Here is a 19049-nt window from a genome sequence, read left to right on the forward strand (position 1 = left end):
TCAAAGTGGCTGACTATATATGGAACAAAGGGTAATAATGGTTAAGAAGATGTCTAACTTGGGTAGCAGCTATGGCAGAGGTGCCATGTGGGAACGAACAGTTCAAATGTCATGGAGATATGTAGCCGGGCCCTTACTGCTTTAGAATCATATCCAATGTTTTATTGTTATTTATTATGCTGCTTACATGTCAAAGTGGCCTCTACACAGGTAGCTGTGGACCTCTCCTAGGTAGTACATAGCTATGGTTTGGGTGTTCACCTTCCTATATTTTTCATGTTCCTGCATTATTTAGGCTTTAAATGCACAAATATAAAACCAAACAAATTACTGAAATGTTTTCAGAAACTAAATGGAAGCCAGTGCATTTGACTTCTTTGTGCATAACTGCTAACACAGATATTTTTGCATTTTTGCATTATTTATGTATTTTTATATTAATTCGCAGACTCGTCCCCTTGAAGGAAGGGAAAGGCACCAAAATTCAGCCACTCCTAAGGTAGAGCGTGTACAGAAATAATTCCCTTCAGTCTTCCAGGGACAGTTGGAGTTGGCTGAATCTGGTTGATTCAATGTTTTAGGGTTTGGGTTGTGTGATGTTTTTGTTTTGTTTTTGTATTGTCTTGTTTAATTCTTTTTCTTTTCTTTTGTAATCTTTAAACGGCTAATAAATATTATTAAAAAAAAAAAAAAAGGAGTTGGCTGAATCTGACCTACAAACTGGCTTTGAGCCAAGGATCAGAACGGGTGATATAAGAACAGCTGCAGATCTGGGTCTCTTTTCCTGCTATTCTCTGTTGTATCTACTGCAAGCAATGCACCTTATGCTGTCATCACACAGTGTGTCTCCTCTAGCCTACCAGCTGCTGATATCGGGTAGAGACAATGGGACACACAGTGCAATGGCCAACATACAGTTGGCCCCGGAGAAGAAACTGCTTCTTTAACCACCACACAGTCAAACGATGGCATTTGCTCCCACAAGATTTAGTGATTGCCATCAGCTTGGATGGCTTTAAAAGGGGTTAGATGAAATCATGAAGGATAAGGCTGTCAATGGGTCCAGTATCAGAGGAAGGATGTCTGAATTGCTGGGGAACATGAGCAGGGAGAATGCTGTAGCACTCATGTCCTGCTTGGAGGGGAGGACCTGATTATTAGCCGCTATGAGAACAGGATGCTGAAATATATCGCCCTGTGGTCTGATCAAGGGCTCTTACATTCAGAACCCCAAACCAAGGCTTGCAAAAAGCACTCACAGAAGCGAATAACACGTGGCAAGTAAGTCAGCTTCTCATCTTGTTTCAGAAATCCTGTAGCTTGGCTAGGGACCATTTCCTACTAAGGTCTGTCACCATATATCTGGCAGGAAACATTCCCTTTCCTCTTTATCCAATGGCTAAAACTAATCCATGGAGGATTATGCATATAAACTGCGGATGGCAATGCACCTTAAGCATGAATATGACAGGTCATAGTTTCCTGCAAATCAAACTTAAGCTTGCAAAGTCCCATCTCATCCGAGGGTTTAAATTGGATTAGTTATTTTTAAACCTCACAGAAGGGGCATTAAAATGTGCTTTTCCAGCAGCCATAAGCAATTTCTGCCGTAGGGCATGGGCTGCTCTGCTCATAATTCCTCTCCCTGTCCCTTTAAATAACCCCAAGTGATGAGACAGAAAATAATATGCCAAGGCACAGCAAGGCACTCTACTTGCCTTTGCTGATCGTTGACTTTAGAGAATTCAGATTTCACTTGTGGGTGGGGGTTTGTTTTGTTTCACAATCCAGGATTTGCTGTTCTACCAGAATTCAGCAGGGTATATGAAACCAACAACCCTCAGTCCTACCCTTAACTCCTTAAAGAGATTGTTACTGGAATGAATAGTCTAAAAAGTTGAAGGTAGCATGCAACTCAGTCACCTAAGAATCACCAGGTTATAAAACCACCTAAATCCTTTCCTTCCTTCCTTCCTTCCTTCCCTTTGTTGTTATGTTCTGATCTGGAAACCACTGCTGCCATTGTTAGCTTTGAGCCCCTCCACTATTCTGCAATTTCTGGCCAAGTTAAGTAGGGGCTCTAGTTTAACTCTTACATTTAATACCTTGGGTTTGTTATGCAGTATCTCCTTTGCAATTGCAATATCAAGACAAGAGCTTCAAGATTTGATATGCGCATTCCTGGCAAAATGTGTCCACATTTGAATACCCACCCTATCCACCCACCTGTTTTTATGGGGAAAGTACAACTTTATAAATGTCTGCAATTTTTAGGGAGCTTCCTCTTCCTCTTCTGTGGATTGAATTATTCCTTTTTCTTTCCATTTTAGCTAGATCTAGGCTCGCAGAAAATTTTATTGTGGAGTTGGTGCTACTCAATGGATTCCCCCCCCCCCACAGCAGCCACATGACATTGTCCTCATCAAAAATACCATTCCACATGGCCCCATTTAATCAGGATTCTTTGACGGAGTCCGCCCCTTTTCGGATTGCTTCCTTGCTTGCTGGACTCAGCGCCTTTTGGGATTGCTAGCTTGCTTCCATAGAAGTTAGCCAAGAGTTAAAATATTCATAAACCCCAGGTTTCAAAGAGTTAGCCAAGGCTCTAATGGGGACACCTGTTTTCTTCTTAAATGATCTCAATGATCAACCCTATATTCACTGGAACTGGACCAAAAGAACTGAAAGATTTGTTGCCTTGCTGACATGGGATTTCAAAGGGATGAGCTTAACTTTTGCATACAGATCTCCAATCTAACTTTGCACTCTGCATGCTTCAAGTTCAGGTATACCCCATCACTGCTCATTTTCTCTAGACTTTTGGTTAGTTCTTTCACACTTCCAGGCTAAGGTGTCTGTACTGAATGATTATTTGCTCCTTGCATATTTGTAACTTGGCTGTCTTAAGAGCAGCACACATATGCTCTGCTTTTATTTTCTGTGCAATAAACCAATCTTCTACTTCCTGGTGTGGCAAGTTCTTTATTAGGCATAAGGTTTAAAGGTTTACACACATTTTAAATGGATGCATGTCCTAACTCCACGCAAAAGGTTCCATTCCTCTCAAAAGTGCGTGATGGATCGATACATGTGGTGGACACATATGTGGGTTCAGATATGTATCTTTTTAACAGTTTCTCATCATACAGGAGCTTTAGGCAGACAGAAGTGTAAATTGCTTTGGCTTGCTCCAGAGCCCAGCATATGAGGCAGCCTTGCATCTACTCTGGAGTTAATGGGAGGGTCGCATTGATTCTGCTCTCCAGATTTGCGGGAGGGATCCCCCTGTTGTGCTAAGTGGATTCGTCAAACCTGTTTGAAGGGATAGTAGCTCTGTACTGAAATGAATGGAAACTGTAAAGCAGCAGTAATGGACGTTTTCCACCAGTCTGGCATGATTCAGCCAGTTAAGCACTTTTCAGTTCTGCTTTCAAAGGCTGAAATGACTGAGCTCAATGAGTTGTAGCCAACTAAGCCCAACTCAGAGTAGACACACTGAAATGAATCAATTCAAGTTAGTTAAGCCCATTACTTTCAATGAGTCCTCGCTGTATATGACCAACATCGGATACAACCCAGCAAGATTATAAAGGCTGCAATCCAATGTCCATTTTCCTGGATGCAAGTCTTGTTGAATGCACAGAGGACTCACCCACCCTTCTGCTTTTACATTTGCTCCGCCACTTTCCCCGGGAAAACCTGCTCCTTACTGCTGAATCTGAGCAAATGTCAACCCACAAAAAAAACCCATTGATGTTTGCTCTAATTCAGCAAAAAGTGGGTTTTTCTGGGGGAAAGTGTTAGGACAAGCAGAAGTGTGGCCAATCCCTGTGATTTACTTCTGAGTAAACAGGCACAGAAGTATACAGCAGAACTGCTTAACATTAATTGCGCTGTGTCCATAATTTTAAAAGAACTTTCTTTTGTTGTCACAAGTTATGTGGGTTAAAATATTATTGGTTCCTTGAGCGGACAGGACAGCTGATAATTTGTTTATTTTCAAGAAGTAAGGCTATACAGATGTCTTGACAAAACTATCAGGTTAAATGCACTTGTTATCTGTTAGAAATGAAAGTTAACAATAAATAAGTGATTTATGCTGTCAATAACATTATGGAGTGTATAAAATTATATTTCCCTTGCTTTAAACAATAACAAAAATCTACTAGTGGCATTAATATATACAACACAGGTCCTGAAATATATTTAAATTACCTTAGCCAGCAGTGCTCAGATTTATTATTCTTTTTAAATGGAGAAACTATAATAAATAGAAACGTTAAATATTTACAATAAAAGAAAATGTGGAATCAGTAGGTGAACACATACATCCAATTTTCATACACAGAGGGGGAAAATGGTATTATATCCACCTCCTCAAAAAACACCTGAATTTCCTTTGTGTAAGCTATAAGGGGAACATATATTTACTGAATGAAGATAAATTATATGCATGCTGAGGTGATCGGTTGACAGACATTCAGTGGTGTCTCTGTGTTTTGGTTCCCATAAGTAAATCTGACTTCCATAAGATCCAATTAATGACATGAAAATATAGGGGCATGATTTTTTTGGGTTGTAGCTATGTAAGCTGATGGTATGGTGATCATTTCAAACAACTTTACATCAACAAGGGGACCTCATCTATATCGTTGCTTCAGTGGGACCTGGATTCACTGCTTGACACAATCACAAAAGTTGCCCTTGTTTGAAATAGTGTAAATAAAATTCCCTGGCTGCATGAACAATTCTATTGTTCCTCAAGGGAGGAAAGGCTTATACTATGTTGTTCCTGGTCTGAGTGAGGCTAGGTCCCACAGCCAGGGCTAGCTTTGCTTATGCAATGTGCATGAATGCACATGGCCATGACTGGGGAAGTCCCTGCACCTAGGAGGTAGGTGTGCAGAAGAAGCCACTACACTGGGATTTCGTTCTGATACTGCCTTCCCGCTGAGGGAACTGTCGCCAAAGCGTTCTGAAGCCACAGGAGCTATTAATGTAGTATTACTGTCTCTGAACAAAACCTGCTTCATTGATTTAAGGACTACTGCAGCCCCTCCCATGCAATGTAGTGTCCTGAGTGATCTTAGTTAACGATAGAAAGAGATTTATTTAGAAGTAAAGATGGAATAAAGCATATTAACTCTGGATAATAACAGAGATTGTAGCCCAAAATGCACTTATGAGAAGCAAGTTCCACTGAAATATATGGGAAGTTACTTCCAAGAAAATGTGGCTGGGGCTGAGGTGTCAAGACGAGTTAAGCTTCCTGTAGTTAACCTGATTAAATCATTGCACAGTGCTGGGTTGCGCTTATTCTACATCACCATTTCTTTGGCAACACACACACACACACAGTCAACCTTAGAGCACAGGATTTCTATAGCTCAGCAAACATTGTGGTCCTGCTTTCAGGGAGAGAAGAACTTTTCATCCAGCCTCCGAAAAAAAGAGCTTCGTGTCTAAGCAAGTTGTAGCCCACCATATATACGCTGTACAGGAAACTCGCATCTCACACGAGGGCTGGGTTCCAGTGGTTGTAGGGTGAACCCCTGGAAGCCCCCCCCCCCCAGGGTGGAGGGTTACATATCTGCTTTGGGGAGGAGGTGTGAGGAATCTGGCAGTGTCCCAAAGCTCTTCCACCACCTTCTCAAAGCGCACCTCCTTCGGGCTCTCTGAAGGCTTGCCTGCCTTTGCGAAGGTGGCATGAGGGCTCTGACAGGGTCCTAGAGTCCTCACTCCTCCTTCCCGAAGCCTAGTAAGCACTTGCCCAGCTTTACGGGAGATGGAGGGCTCTAGGACCCTGCCAGAGCCCTTATGCCTCACACCTCCTTCCCAAAGCCAGGTGCCTGCCTGCCTCCCCTACGCAGCTTCAGGAAGTTTTCAGGCACAGCGAGGGCTCTGGGATGCTTCCCAAAGGCAGGTAAGTCTGTGATCTCAGCTTTGCTCAGTGTGTTTGTGCGTAAACAAACAAATAAAAGGAGAACAGGCTTCCCCTGCTCTCCATTTCTTTATTTATTTTCCCTCAGCCAGGCTCGTGCAAGTGAACTAATCATAAGATGCGAGTTACCGGTATTTGGGAAACCCACTGCAGTCAGAAGCCAGGTGGATTCTTTTATGATGTTTTTGGGGGGAAAGAAAAAAGAAATTGGCATGATTTTGAGTTGGTTAAAAATGTCCTTGTCCAGAAACTGATTCTCTCATCAGCCTATTTCCTAAGGAAACTGGAACAAAAAGCAGAAGAGGTCAGCTAAGAGCCACCCAAACCAATGCAAGGGATACTTAAGGCAGGTGGTGTCACTTAGACAGGATCAATGGCTCAGACAATTTAGTTGCAATTCCAAGGTCCCCTATGCAGAGCTCTGTATCTGAGTTTCTCTGCAGCTGATCTGGAGCCCTCATTGCCTCTAACAGAGCGGAGACTATAGATTATTTTCTGCCTGAACCTGGTCCACATGTTGACCAATTAAAATGTGGGCAAATCCCTTAACCACCACCCCAAACCTGCATCTAAAATCTCCCGTTTCCCCTCTTTTTCTTGAAGAGATGAAAGGATTTACATGGATACATTTAGTTGCACCTACACATTGAATTTGCTGGATACAATCAATAACCAATAGCTGTTGCTTTTCCTCTGTTACTTATAATACATACACTGTCACTGCCACATATCCCACAATGCCCTATGCCTGACACCACCCCTCTATATTGTACATATTTTGGAATGCCCCTAGATAAGAAGATGAACTCAATGGAGGAAGGTTCTGGTGCAGGGGGAAAGAAGAGCTACATCCTCCTTTCACCTCCGGATGTCAGAGAAGTCAGACAGTTCCTCTGCCTGTTCGACAATCCCATGAGCCGCTTTGGGACTGTGGCTCCCAGCTTTAGTGCGGGTTTGGGCATTCCCAGGAAGCCGGCTACCTCTTTCCCCTCTGGGGTTTCGGGAGCTCTCTCTGGCGTCAGGTTCAGGGTGGACTATAATGTCCCCTTGACTAATAGAGGATCTGGGGACTTCATTTGGCTTCTTCTCTGGTTCGAGGGTGAAATCTCCATGTGGGACGGAGGTGCAGAAACTCAGGATAGAACACAGGCTGCCCCAGCTCTGTTCACACTGGGCCTGGACGCTCCGAGTGATGGCGTCTCTAACCTCCTCTCCACAAGTGAGCAAGGTGTTCACTAAATCAACATACGGCCTAGGAGAGAAAAAAATAAATCAGAAGATTGGAAGGTTACGGTGAAACGGCAGCTTGAGTAGTTCAATATACTTCAGGCCTGACCCCAAAGGCAGCTCAGCAGCCCCACACTGAATTGCGGTTTCCTGCAACCCTGTTCTTCAGTTCTAGGACTTTCAGAACAGTTTCTAAAAGTTTTTTAAAATAACATTAACAATAGAAATCAGGTTTAAAACAAACAAAAGTACAGCAACAACAAACCCTCAGTGTAAATCACAAAGAAAAAGACTTGGGCAGATCAAAAGGCGTTCACCTTGGCACAGAGAGGTGATAAGATAGTGGTTCGGAAAATATTAGGCGAGCCTTCCTGGAGGGAAATCTTCTATTGCCAGAGCAGTGCTCCCAGTGAAATTTGGGTGGGTTCTGGTTGTTGAAAATGATACAGGAACCAGTCCCCCCAATATTATGAGAATTGCACCAGTTATTGGAGCCATATTAGCCCTCTTCAGAGGCTTCTCTCCCTGAAATTGAGATCACATGGAGAGACAGAGTGGGGAGAGATGCTCACCTGTGCCAGCCCCTGTCCCAATACCATCCATGTGTTGGGGGATGGTGTTAAGTGTGAATGTGTGGTGGTAAGTCTACCTAAATATGAGTAGGCAGCCACCATGAACTGGAATCCATAGAGGTACAAATCCAACAGGCTTCATGCATCCAGGCCTACCCTTGTGGGCTTGTGTCAGGTGTAATAGTGGGGCATGCATGTGTGGCTTCAGAAAGGGCTCCTGTGTTAGGAGAACCATATCCGTTTATCGTATTGCTGCCAGGCAGCTGCAGTGTCTGTTACACATTACTTCATCTCTGAGAAGTTGGAGACTTCTTGTGAAGTGACTTCTTCCACAAAATGGCCGGTGCCTGGTTCAAACTCCTTCAAACAGATTGATGAGGGACAACACCCACCATCTCCTCTGAGTCATTACAATGATGGAACACAGCCTACCCCCCATTCTACGTAATTGGCTGATTCTGGTAGAAGAGGGAAATAACCACCGCAATATCAGAATAAGGGATTGTGGGAAATGTTTATCCCATTGAAATTAATGAACATGACTACTGTCTCCCCCTTTCAATGAACACACCTACTTTTTACTCATAAGAGACCACTGAAGGATGGACAGAACACTAAATCTCTTCTTCGTCAGCCTCCTCACTAGTCTGGGTAAAATTCTTAGTTGCCAATGGCAATCAGAGGAGTGGCTAAGGCTGGGATAAACTGTACTATGCATTATGGAGTGGAATAATTCAATGTGGAACATAGTGCTTTGACTATTAAAGCTAATGACTGTTAAGTTGTTAGAAACCACAGCAGATGTTTCCTATGGATATGCTTAGATCAGTTCTGAGAGGCAAGCCTATAGTCTTGACAAAATACCTTCAGGGGCAGAGAAGTAAGAGTGTTTCCCCTTAGCTGTTATTTTCAAGTATGACAGCTGGTATTAAACCCAGTTGGCAAACAAATAGTGCTTTTCCTTTACCATTTGTGTTATGAGAATGTGTATGTAGGTTTGTGGTTGCTTCCTTGTCTCCAATAGTATTATAACCACCACCAAAACTGGATATACTGTATTACTTGATCATCTAAACACCACTGGCATTTTTGTCAACAGTATTTTTTTTAACTGCTGTAACATAATATCATACTGATTTATTCATAGCAGAAGACTTTTAGTTTCTAATGAGCTTAGCTGCATTCCACATCTGTCATACAGACAAGCCATAATATTTGATTTGAGGATCACAAGGAATTTTCGTTTTTGTTTTAAGTTGTGGCAACCAGTCACGTTGTTCTTGTTTTTACTGATTAGCTACCTCCTTTCATACTCAAATATCTATATGATTATTTCAGAATGTACAATTTAGATTTGGATTCTGAGCTTTCTTTGAGAACTCATTCATTTAAAAAGCTCCCAATCCTCATTCTTAACAACCATTTAGGCTGCAGTCATATACTCATATGGAATAATTACTGCAGCCCTAGCCTCCTTTGGGAAGAAGGGTAGGATGGAACCTTACAAACCTTGCCACAGGGTGCAGCCACCCATTCTTTATCCATTTGTACCACCTTTGGCTATTACTGGCATAGGGTGTCATGCATGATCTCATCTGGTGCCCAAACAACCTGGATGTAGACCACAATATTGTGACTGTTAACATCATCAAGGTGTGCTAATGATTACACAGCAAAGAAAATTTACAAGATTAGTTTAGAAATATCAAAGGTGTTTCTCATGGTTGTGGTGCTGACAATTGACACAAACGAACCTATGAAATGCTTGACTATTCAACATTTGAAATTTTTATTCACAAAAATAAAAAATTTGAGGAGGTTGGCGTTTGATTCCACGGGAGTGAAGATATTAAGGGAGTTGATACTTTTCAGCCATTTCCAATAACAATTGGGGAGAAAAAGGCCCCCCATTTTGCATCAAGCTGTACATCACAGTGTTTGGTATATTTTGTCTTATGCTAGGCTGAAGAAGAAGAAGAGTTTGGATTTGATATCCCGCTTTATCACTACCCGAAGGAGTCTCAAAGCGGCTAACATTCTCCTTTCCCTTCCTCCCCCACAACAAACACTCTGTGAGGTGAGTGGGGCTGAGAGACTTCAGAGAAGTGTGACTGGCCCAAGGTCACCCAGTAGCTGCATGTGGAGGAGCAGAGACACGAACCCGGTTCACCAGATTACGAGTCTACCGCTCTTAACCACTACGCTGGTGGTTCTCTTAAAAAAAAGAAAGAATATAGTTTGAAAAACAATCATTTCTTTTCTCTTTACTTCTAAAAGTTCAAGTTTATTTTCACTGGACTATACTACTTCCACAACAGCTCCATTCCTGAACACTACAAAGGTCTCAATCCTGTACAGAATCCCAGAAGGATTAAAAGCAGGATTTTGGGGAGAGCTGTTCCTTCATAGTGAACTGCTGTAAACAGTAACTGTTGATTGTTACACTGAGTAACAAGTGCTTCCACATTTTAGAGACAAACAGCTGTCAAAGCTGCATTCTTTTTAAAAGCATATCCTGATCCGAATAAGAAGTTGAACTAACACTGATATATTCAACCTAAGACAGGTTTTAGGAGTCCCTTTGTTGCCATTCTTGAAGCGGGGGAAATGAGCTTTTAAGAGAAACGAGAAGTAAGTGGAGCGTTTGTACCTATATTTTGGCAAGTTAGATATTAACAGTACGGTCTTTGCCAACCATTCACCAAAAATTGGCCTCACTAGGATTCTGCGTGTGTAAAGTTAGAGTATGTTCTGGGGATTTGTGTGTTTGTGAAGCCTGACATTTCCCCTTATAATATATAAGCTAGTTATGTGAGGATACAATGCACCAACAAGAAGTATTGGGACAAATCTAATTAGGGTTCTTTTTGCATGCCAGCACCACCACTCCCTTTCATCTTTTAATTTAAGAAGCACCGTATATAATTTTTTGAAGATACAAGCCTTGATTTCAATTAAAAGACTAAGCATGCCATTAATAATATACACACATTCCTTCCCTGTTCCAAACTGGTTTTCCAGGCTGTGGTCCACACAGTACATGTGAGGTAATTGGACCACCAGCCATCTTTCCACACTTTTATACCTGTGTAAAGAAGGTGTTTAGAAATACGGTAGAGAGATCCAGAGTAATCAGAGTCATGTTTACAAAAAACAAACAAAGAAACAAACAACAACAATTACACTACAGATGCTATACCCCAGAATAAAATATGTGACAGAAGCATTCACAGGATGTCTTTTGGGATAGTTCTCAAGAGGTATGTTTCTGATCTTGGGCACTTAAGGGAAAACCCCTAAGAGCAACTGAACAGAGTCAAGAAGCTTCCCTTTGTAAACTGCTTTGATTCCCCATCCCCCAAATCAGGTGGTGTATACATTTTATGAAATAATAAATACATCTGAGGTTGCACAGACATTCTGTAGATGGTTAAGGAACCACAGCCCATGTATTACAACAGAACAGCCGCACCCAACCCCTCCAGATGCTTGGGACAACCTCCATCTTCCCCAACCATTGGCTGTGCCAGCTGGAGCTGATGACAGTTGTCCAAAATATCAGGAGGGCAGCTGAAGAAAAAAACCAGAACACACTAAATTTAGTGTACCTAGTTCAAATGCAATGTATAAATCAGTCCCCAAGTACATCCAAGAAGATACAAGGGATAAATCTGGGAGTGGCAGCCTAGCAAGACAGTAAGAAATCCTTTTGCAATGCTATTGATTTCTTTCTGTTGACTAAGGGCTTATCCACATTAACCTTTAACGCTCCATGACTGAGCAATGTTTCGTTTCTGCCCCAGGCATTCCCCAAGCAAAAACCTGCTCTTTAGCATTCAACTGGAGCAAACGTCCATTCGGGTTTCCCATGGATTGCTGTTTGCTGTGATTGAGCTTTAAAGAGCGGGTTTTTATGGGGAAAACTCTGGAGGAAAAGCTCAGACACAGAGCTTTAAAGAGAAGTCAACAGTGGAGGAATTAAGTGTGGATAAACCCTCAGGCACCCAGTAGTGTGCTATCCTAATGTACCTGTTCATTGCCCTCTCTTCTCAAGGCTCAGTTGCATCACCAAAGCCTACCAGTGGTTTGGAAATGCCCCCCGCAGCATTTCTTTTCCCGCTGGCTGTCCCTACACTCCCAGATCAGTAAAATTAGGGTATGTGCAATTCCGTGAGGACGCACAATAGCAGGCTTATCACGACTGGAGCGTCCCTGGAACAACTGGTGATAACACAGAGCGGGCTCCCCATCTGAGCTCCACTGCCACCTCCCACTGCAGTATCCAAGCTCTGACTTACTCGTGCTGCAGCAGGTCTTTGAAGTGAATCATCTCCACAATGACCTGGACGTTCTCCTTGGCTGCCGAGCAGAGGTCGTGCTTCTGGTAGCATTCTCGCTGCAGCTGTAACACCATTTCCTTGATGGCAGGGCACTTGCGGCTGATGCAGCTGAACTTGTGCCGTAAGGCGTGAGCCTTGCACCGCAGAGCATCTTTAATGAAGGATTTTCCCTGAAGAAAGACACACAAAAAAGCACACCAAGTCTTCATCTCCATGAAGCATGACTTAGAAGCTGAGTTGCCACCTCTTCTCTGGGAAGCCTTCAGAGAGTTACACGTCACAGATCATTAGTAAAGTAAAGGTAAAGGGACCCCTGACCATTAGGTCCAGTCGTGGCCACTTTGGGGTTGCGGTGCTCATCTTGCTTTATTGGCCATGGGAGCCGGCATACAGCTTCCGGGTCATGTGGCCAGCATGACTAAGCCGCTTCTGGCAAACCAGAGCAGCGCATGGAAATGCTGTTTACCTTCCCGCCGGAGCGGTACCTATTTATCTACTTACACTGGCGTGCTTTCAAATTGCTAGGTTGGCAGGAGCAGGGACCGAGCAACGGGAGCTCACCCCGTCGCGGGGATTTGAACCGCCGACCTTCTTATTGGCGAGTCCTAGGGTCTGTGGTTTAACCCATAGCGCCACCCGCGTCCCATCACAGATCATTAATCACACCATTAATGCCACCTATGCATGTCTACTCAGAACCAAGTCCCTTGAAACCAGTGGGATTTATTCACAGTTAAGTATCTGTAGGACTGCAGTCACAACCTGTCATTATCTATTATATACTTTAACAAAAGGCCCTTCGTCCTTCACCCTGCCTATCCGTGTCAGTCAAAAGAGACCTTCTGTTAGCATGAAAAAATGCAGCATTCAGCATGTCACAATAGCATTATGGCATTAGTAGAAGTTGGAGGGCACACCTTCCACTCTGAAACTTCCAAAAAGGCCTAGTAAGCAGGGTTAGATTTCGAAGATAAAAAATGCCTCATACTATATGATCCCTTATCCTTATTCTGCCCTCTTTTTCTGCCATTAGGTTTGAAGTCCAGTCATGCTTCAATGGTGTTACAATTCTTTGGATAATTGGTCAGCAATTCTTCTCCTTGGTGAATGACAGGCAGCTGGCAATCCTCCTACATTCTTCCCATTCCTTAACGTTTCAGGTCATCCGAGCTGATGAGCATTTCATGTTCTGTACACCATATAGGGCAAACACTCTTTTAAAAATTTGACTCAAAATTTACAGTACCAATCATAGCAGTTGAGCGTGAGAACGCAAGTTCCTTTGGTTTGGCATTCTTTTCATCACAGAACAATCCTCCCCCATTAAAATGATGAGAGGGCATTTGGGGGGGGGGGGATGCTCTTTGCTGAGTAATGCACCAATATTCCGTATATTATTTTCATTTTGTAATTGCTAAAGCTATACCTAGAAGAAGTTTCAATACTTGAAGCAATTAAACAGAATCTAATTCAACCTGCATGGGCATCAAGGGGGCTGGAGAATGTGGAGAATTATGTGGAGAATTATGGCAATGGACCATAATGGGAATCCTATGGTACAAAATGTGTGAAGTATTGTAATATAAAATGAGCATTTCATTTTCCGTTCTTAAAAAAAAATAAAAAATCAAGGGAAAGGTTTTCAAAGGTGTCTCAATATTAGAAAATAGGTGATAGATTCCTATTCATTTGAAAGGAAGCAGTCATCCTTACATGTCTGAAGAAGCAGCTTAAACATTTCTAGAAAGATTTGTTTTCAAGTCCAAAGTGAGGAGTAGCCTTGTAGCTGAGCTGCACAGAACACCTTTGTCTGCAAGACAGCTCTCCTCCCTATCCACGCTAAGAGCCGCTAGCTAGGGGTTGAAATCTTTACACATAAATATATTTGTGTATGTTCTGTAAACTGCCTAGTCAAGCCAAATGCCACTGACCCATCGTAATGGGCTCCTTCCCTCTTTCACTGAAATTGGAGAGCAGCTGTACAAGACATAATAACAGGATGCTTCAACGATGTACAAATGGTTTGGAGAGAAAAGGTCCCAAACCCAGGCAAAGCAGCTGCAGACATCCCCAAACAAATAAACCATAAGACAAAAAAGCAGGCAGCCCCTGGAAAAAGAAAAAGCAATGGAACAAGCCAACTCCCCACTCAGTTTAAAAAACAAGGTGCCCATGGTTGCCATGTTGGGAACCCAGGCACTAAAAGAATGACAAATGGAGTTACTTAATTATTGACTCTGCAGGAGGTTCTGCTTGCCTCAAGTGCCAAACTATTTTGAACTAGGGCTGTTCACTAGCCATCCTTAGAAATGCGAGGTCTGCAGATCCAGGTTGCGATTAAAATAAATTCTGTGTGTAAGGAAGAGCCATGCATGGAGCTAGAAGGATATTTAGATGCTGTGTCATAACAATCCCCACTATTTGAGGGACAACCCCTTTAAAAAGAAGAGAAGTTTGGATTTGATATCCTGCTTTATCACTACCCTAAGGAGTCTCAAAGCGGCTAACATTCTCCTTTCCCTTCCTCCCCCACAACAAACACTCTGTGAGGTGAGTGGGGCTGAGAGACTTCAGAGAAGTGTGACTAGCCCAAGGTCACCCAGCAGCTGCATGTGGAGGAGCAGGGAAGCGAACCCGGTTCACCAGATTACGAATCTACCGCTTTTAACCACTACACCACACTGTGGCTTAACTTTTTGTCAATGGGAAATGTTATTCTATATGGGCGTATCAGTGCAGTCTTTGGTTCCTGGGCTCAGCAAACAATTGGTAATGGAAGTATGTTGAAGGATGCTAGGTTCTAGAACCTCAAGTCAAGAACATTACAGAGCGAGTTAACGTCTGAGTGAAGTGCCACCGAGTTCAATGAGGTCTACTCCTAAGCAAGTGGGTTTAGGAATACACACCCATTGCATTAAATGAAGATGACTTCTGAGCCACTGCACAGTCTGTAATACAAGCTGTCTTTTCAAACAAGTGCCCCCATACTGTTTCACCTAGCAAGCTGTGGAATCTCCATATGGTGTTTTTCTTCAGCTGGTGGGACTTGAAGTGGACATGCAGTACATATATTGGGCTACAAGTGTGTGTGTGAAGGCAAGATGTAAGTATAATAAGAGACTTTATGAATGAACCTTCTGTGTTATGAACATCCCCTATTCCAAAGGTGTTTCAGACTTGTTCATTTTTGCTGAAAGCAGAAAATGTGATGAGAAAACAGAACAAAACAAAATCTAACAAAACTCTGCACTGTTTATTTCTGCAGCATTTATGCTTACCTGAGCATCAAATTTCCCAGCATTATGGAGGAACGTCATGCAGATCTCATGTAAGCCTCGGATCTCACAGGAGTTGTTTTCAAAGCACTCAAATACACTGCACCCCACATCACCAGCATTGACCAGACAGTGCTGGATTTCAGCTGAAAATGAACATCCATCACAATGCATGTTTAAAACTGGAAAATATACTAGAAGGTGGAGGTTTTGTTTTGCTGACAGCATCATCATTTCAAGAAAAAGGGGAGAAAGTGCATGAGACACATATTAACTGTCCTTGCCTTCCACAGAAATTAAGAGACAAGCATTTAGTTACAGAAATGCAAAGTCAGTGTTTGGTGTTCCCATTCCACTCAGAGCCATTGCCTCATGTGGCAAATCTGATCCAAAGAGGTCTTAAAGCAATATTCGCAACAAGGTTTCCAAGATTCTTCTACCTAAAGATACTGAGAAAGTGAATTGTCAAGATTTTCTAATCTGAACAAGTGCCTTGATGATTGGTTTACGGATGGGCCCATCTCCCCCAGATTATTGAAGTCAATTACAAAACTCCTAATATAGCTACAGGAAGAAAGAGTCTTTTTGCTACAAGCTTTTGCTGCACTGCCATTTACCATCCCCCGATATTCATTACACATTTGCAATTCAATTGTGCACACGTTTACTTGGAAGTAAATACTGTACTACTGTGTTAAATGGAGCAAGTATATGTTCCATTGAAACCCAATTCAGCTACCATAGGACAATGTTCACACGCATGCATGCAACAGTAAAACCAGCCAGCTTTTCCTTCCATGATTTGTGCAGATTTTTTAAACATTGCCAGTAAACTTCAAATACTGATAGTGTGTTAATGTGTACTGATGCAGCTGCTGAGAAGTCTAAAAAATTCAAGTCAAATAGCACTGTGACATTTTAAGTAAAAGGGAAACGTTTTGAGTGCCATATAGATAGCCATTGCCCTAGTACACATTTATGTATCACTCTCTGCAAGCTATTTCCAGCCTTTCTCATCTAACCCTGGCAGCTCAAGGCATGGATCCTTTGATTTTCGTTTTATATTGCATACACCACTTCTAGGTTTTCTCCAATGATGAAGCAGTTTATAAAAAATATAATTAAAATACATACATGAAAGAAAATGGGCGTTCCTTAAAAGGGCACACAGAAGCCAAGCTAAGAGAGAGGGATCCTAGTTAAGCAAAATAAATAACAAGCAGGTAGGAATTCCTCCTTTTTTAAAACACTGATTGGACAAAGGGCCAGAAGACCCAGAGCAGGATTTTGCAGCTACATCTCCTATATTCCCTTCTCAAGGAAGCCTCACTGTATTGAATTCTATAGACACAGGAGAAGCTGTGCATAGCAGATGGGGAAAAGGGGCTCTTTGTCCAACATTGTGTAAGTATGCAGCTTGGGTGTGTGTGTCTCTCTCTGTGTGTAGGTGTTCCAGGAGGCCAGCTGTAGTGCTTGTGTTGGGTAGGGTGCAAATGCGGTTCCAATCACACGTCCTGGCCTCAGTCAGTGTGCAGAGAATTGCACAGAACTATAAGATTCACATGTGGCACTTGGGCACTCCTGCATGTGTGTGTGTTTTAATCAAAGCTTTGCAGCAGCAAATTCCACTACAGTTAAACCTGGGGAGAACTGAAGGGTGTGTGTGCTGCTTCCCTCTGTTTTTTTCAATTCAGGCCTGGCAGGTTTCCTCCAAGGAAACTGCACTGCATTGTGACTTATGCGACCAGTATGCATTAAAAAGATCACGCGCAACCCCCCCCCCCCACAAAAGAGGGAAGACGGAAAAGGAGAGGAAACCCCCTGTGGTGAATTGCATCACTGCACGCCTCTCCTGGCAGGAAAAAAAAATAGAGAGAAAGACTCAGCAGTTCTACTTAGGTCTGCACGTTCCAAGTGCTCTTTTTCTTTCCCAGTCGGTTCCTAAACCTGCGCTCAGGAAGCATCCTTTGTACCAGCAAGGCGGTTTTTTCTACTGTGTTTCCTACCCGCCTCCCCTTTAAGACTTTTGCCTCCGGAATCTTGCTGAAAATTAAAGGATGGGAGAGAGCTGACCAGTATGGAACGTGCAAAGACACGCAAAGGACTAGTCATTAAAATCTTTTTATAGCAAAAGGAAAAAAAAAAAAGGAGTGAGCAAGCGAGAGTGAGAGAGCGAGCAAGCACGTATTCTCCTCGGCTTATAATTATTACCTGGTCTAACTTTCACTCTGGTCCTCCCCGTCTTCTGTCTGCGATGAGCTCCTTTTGCCTTACTTAGCTCGGCGGTCTGCAGTTCCAACAGGGGAACAAGCACGTGCGCTTCCAAACTACAGGAAGCATTTTTATTTTCTAAAAAAACCGATTTCTGCTCCCTCCCTGCGATGCCGTGCCTCTTTTGAGCCTTCCACGCTGCACAGGAACGCAGAGAGCCAATTCCCCGAACTTAAAATGCCGGTTTGCTCCCCTTCCGAGTTTAGACTCACATGCCGATACGGTTTGATGATATTGGAAAGGAAGCCCAACATACCTGTGTTTTGCAAAGACAGGCGCCCTTTTTGCTGAGGCGCTCTGTTATCTTGGGCACCATCTGGAGGGTTGGTGGCTTCCGTGCCCACCACCGGATCCAAGCTTGCAAAGACCAAAGCCAGGGTCACGAATTTCCCTAACCACTCTGCAGCATGCATGGCCCCGATGTCTACGCCAACAGCACTGACCGGAGGAGAGCTCGCCCTCTCTCTCACACACACTTCTTTGCAAGGAAAAAAGTGTGCGCGCAGCGTGGGGTGATCAAGACGAGAGATCCCGGATCTTTCCCAAGCCTCGCTCGGAGCGTGCGATCGGCGCTGGTACAAGTGCGAGAAGTGGCCAGGAAAGGGAACGGATGGTGCCTCAAATATCCCTCAAAGCTCCGGTGTCACTTGAATGAAGGAGTCGAGCAGATGTTGTCCGCCCAGACGACCAACCGGAGCCTCTCTTTCACTCTGACACCACGCTCGGGGGGCGTGGCCTGCGCTCAACTACTACACACTCCAGCGAGCAACTCCGGAGATCTCGGGACGGGAAAGTCGTTGCAAAGTGCAGCAGGTTGCAAAAGCATGCACCGGCGAGCGTGGTCCAGCGAGTGGATCGCGCTTCCGCCTTCCTGCGCCTTGCAGCGTCCTCACATTCCCAATGCGGAGCGCTTATATGCTCGGTCGTTAGGAAGTCGATTAAAGGGGGGGGGGAGGCGACGCTAAGAAACAAAAGCGTGGCTCTGCAAGGGCGGTCGCTTGCAAGCAGCAGCGGTGGCGGGAAAAGGCGATGCAGGCGATGCGGACGGTGGTGCTTGCAAGACTCGCGCTGCTAACGGGGGTGGGGAGTGGTTGCATGAGTAGTTTGGAAACGGGGCCGGGTTGTTTCCGTGATGAATTTAGCGATACCTTTTGCTAAACACCAGCAAGACTCGCTGTCTGCCTGCCTGCCGGGCACCGTGCAAGCGCGTCTACGGTATGTATGGCACACGCGGCAACCGAGCGAAGCCAGCGAGTGGCCTGCGAAGATCGGATTTCGAGCAGGCGATCTAGACGGAGCCATGTGCTTTTGCAGCCAGGGGAGCCCAGGGCGTCGCCAATCTACACGTGTTCCTTCGGAAGCGGGTGGGGGGCGGCGGCGACGGGCACGGCAGGGAGCTTATCTGATATCCGGTGTAGCACCT

General features: G+C 43.8%; 1 protein-coding gene and 1 long non-coding RNA gene across 2 annotated transcripts in view; one reads left to right on the top strand and one right to left on the bottom strand.

The window, feature by feature from the left end:
• LOC307209630 overlaps nt 1–16201 on the top strand; it is a 63801-nt gene extending 47600 nt beyond the window's left edge. The window contains exons 2-3 of the long non-coding RNA XR_013835664.1: nt 13114–13194; nt 15346–16201. This is a non-coding gene — a long non-coding RNA (uncharacterized lncRNA). The remainder of the gene's footprint in view (nt 1–13113; nt 13195–15345) is intronic.
• Nucleotides 2395–18654, bottom strand: STC2 (stanniocalcin 2). The gene is made up of 4 exons (XM_079964882.1): nt 17883–18654; nt 15359–15501; nt 12039–12250; nt 2395–7193 (listed from the first exon to the last, which is right to left on the bottom strand). Exons 1-4 carry the CDS (start codon nt 18037–18039, stop codon nt 6800–6802), a joined length of 906 nt encoding a protein of 301 aa, XP_079821008.1. The 5' UTR covers nt 18040–18654; the 3' UTR covers nt 2395–6799.
• Between the last annotated feature and the right edge of the window lie 395 nt (nt 18655–19049).

Source organism: Podarcis cretensis (assembly GCF_951804945.1).
Source record: "Podarcis cretensis genome assembly, chromosome: 2".
NCBI lineage: Eukaryota > Metazoa > Chordata > Lepidosauria > Squamata > Lacertidae > Podarcis > Podarcis cretensis.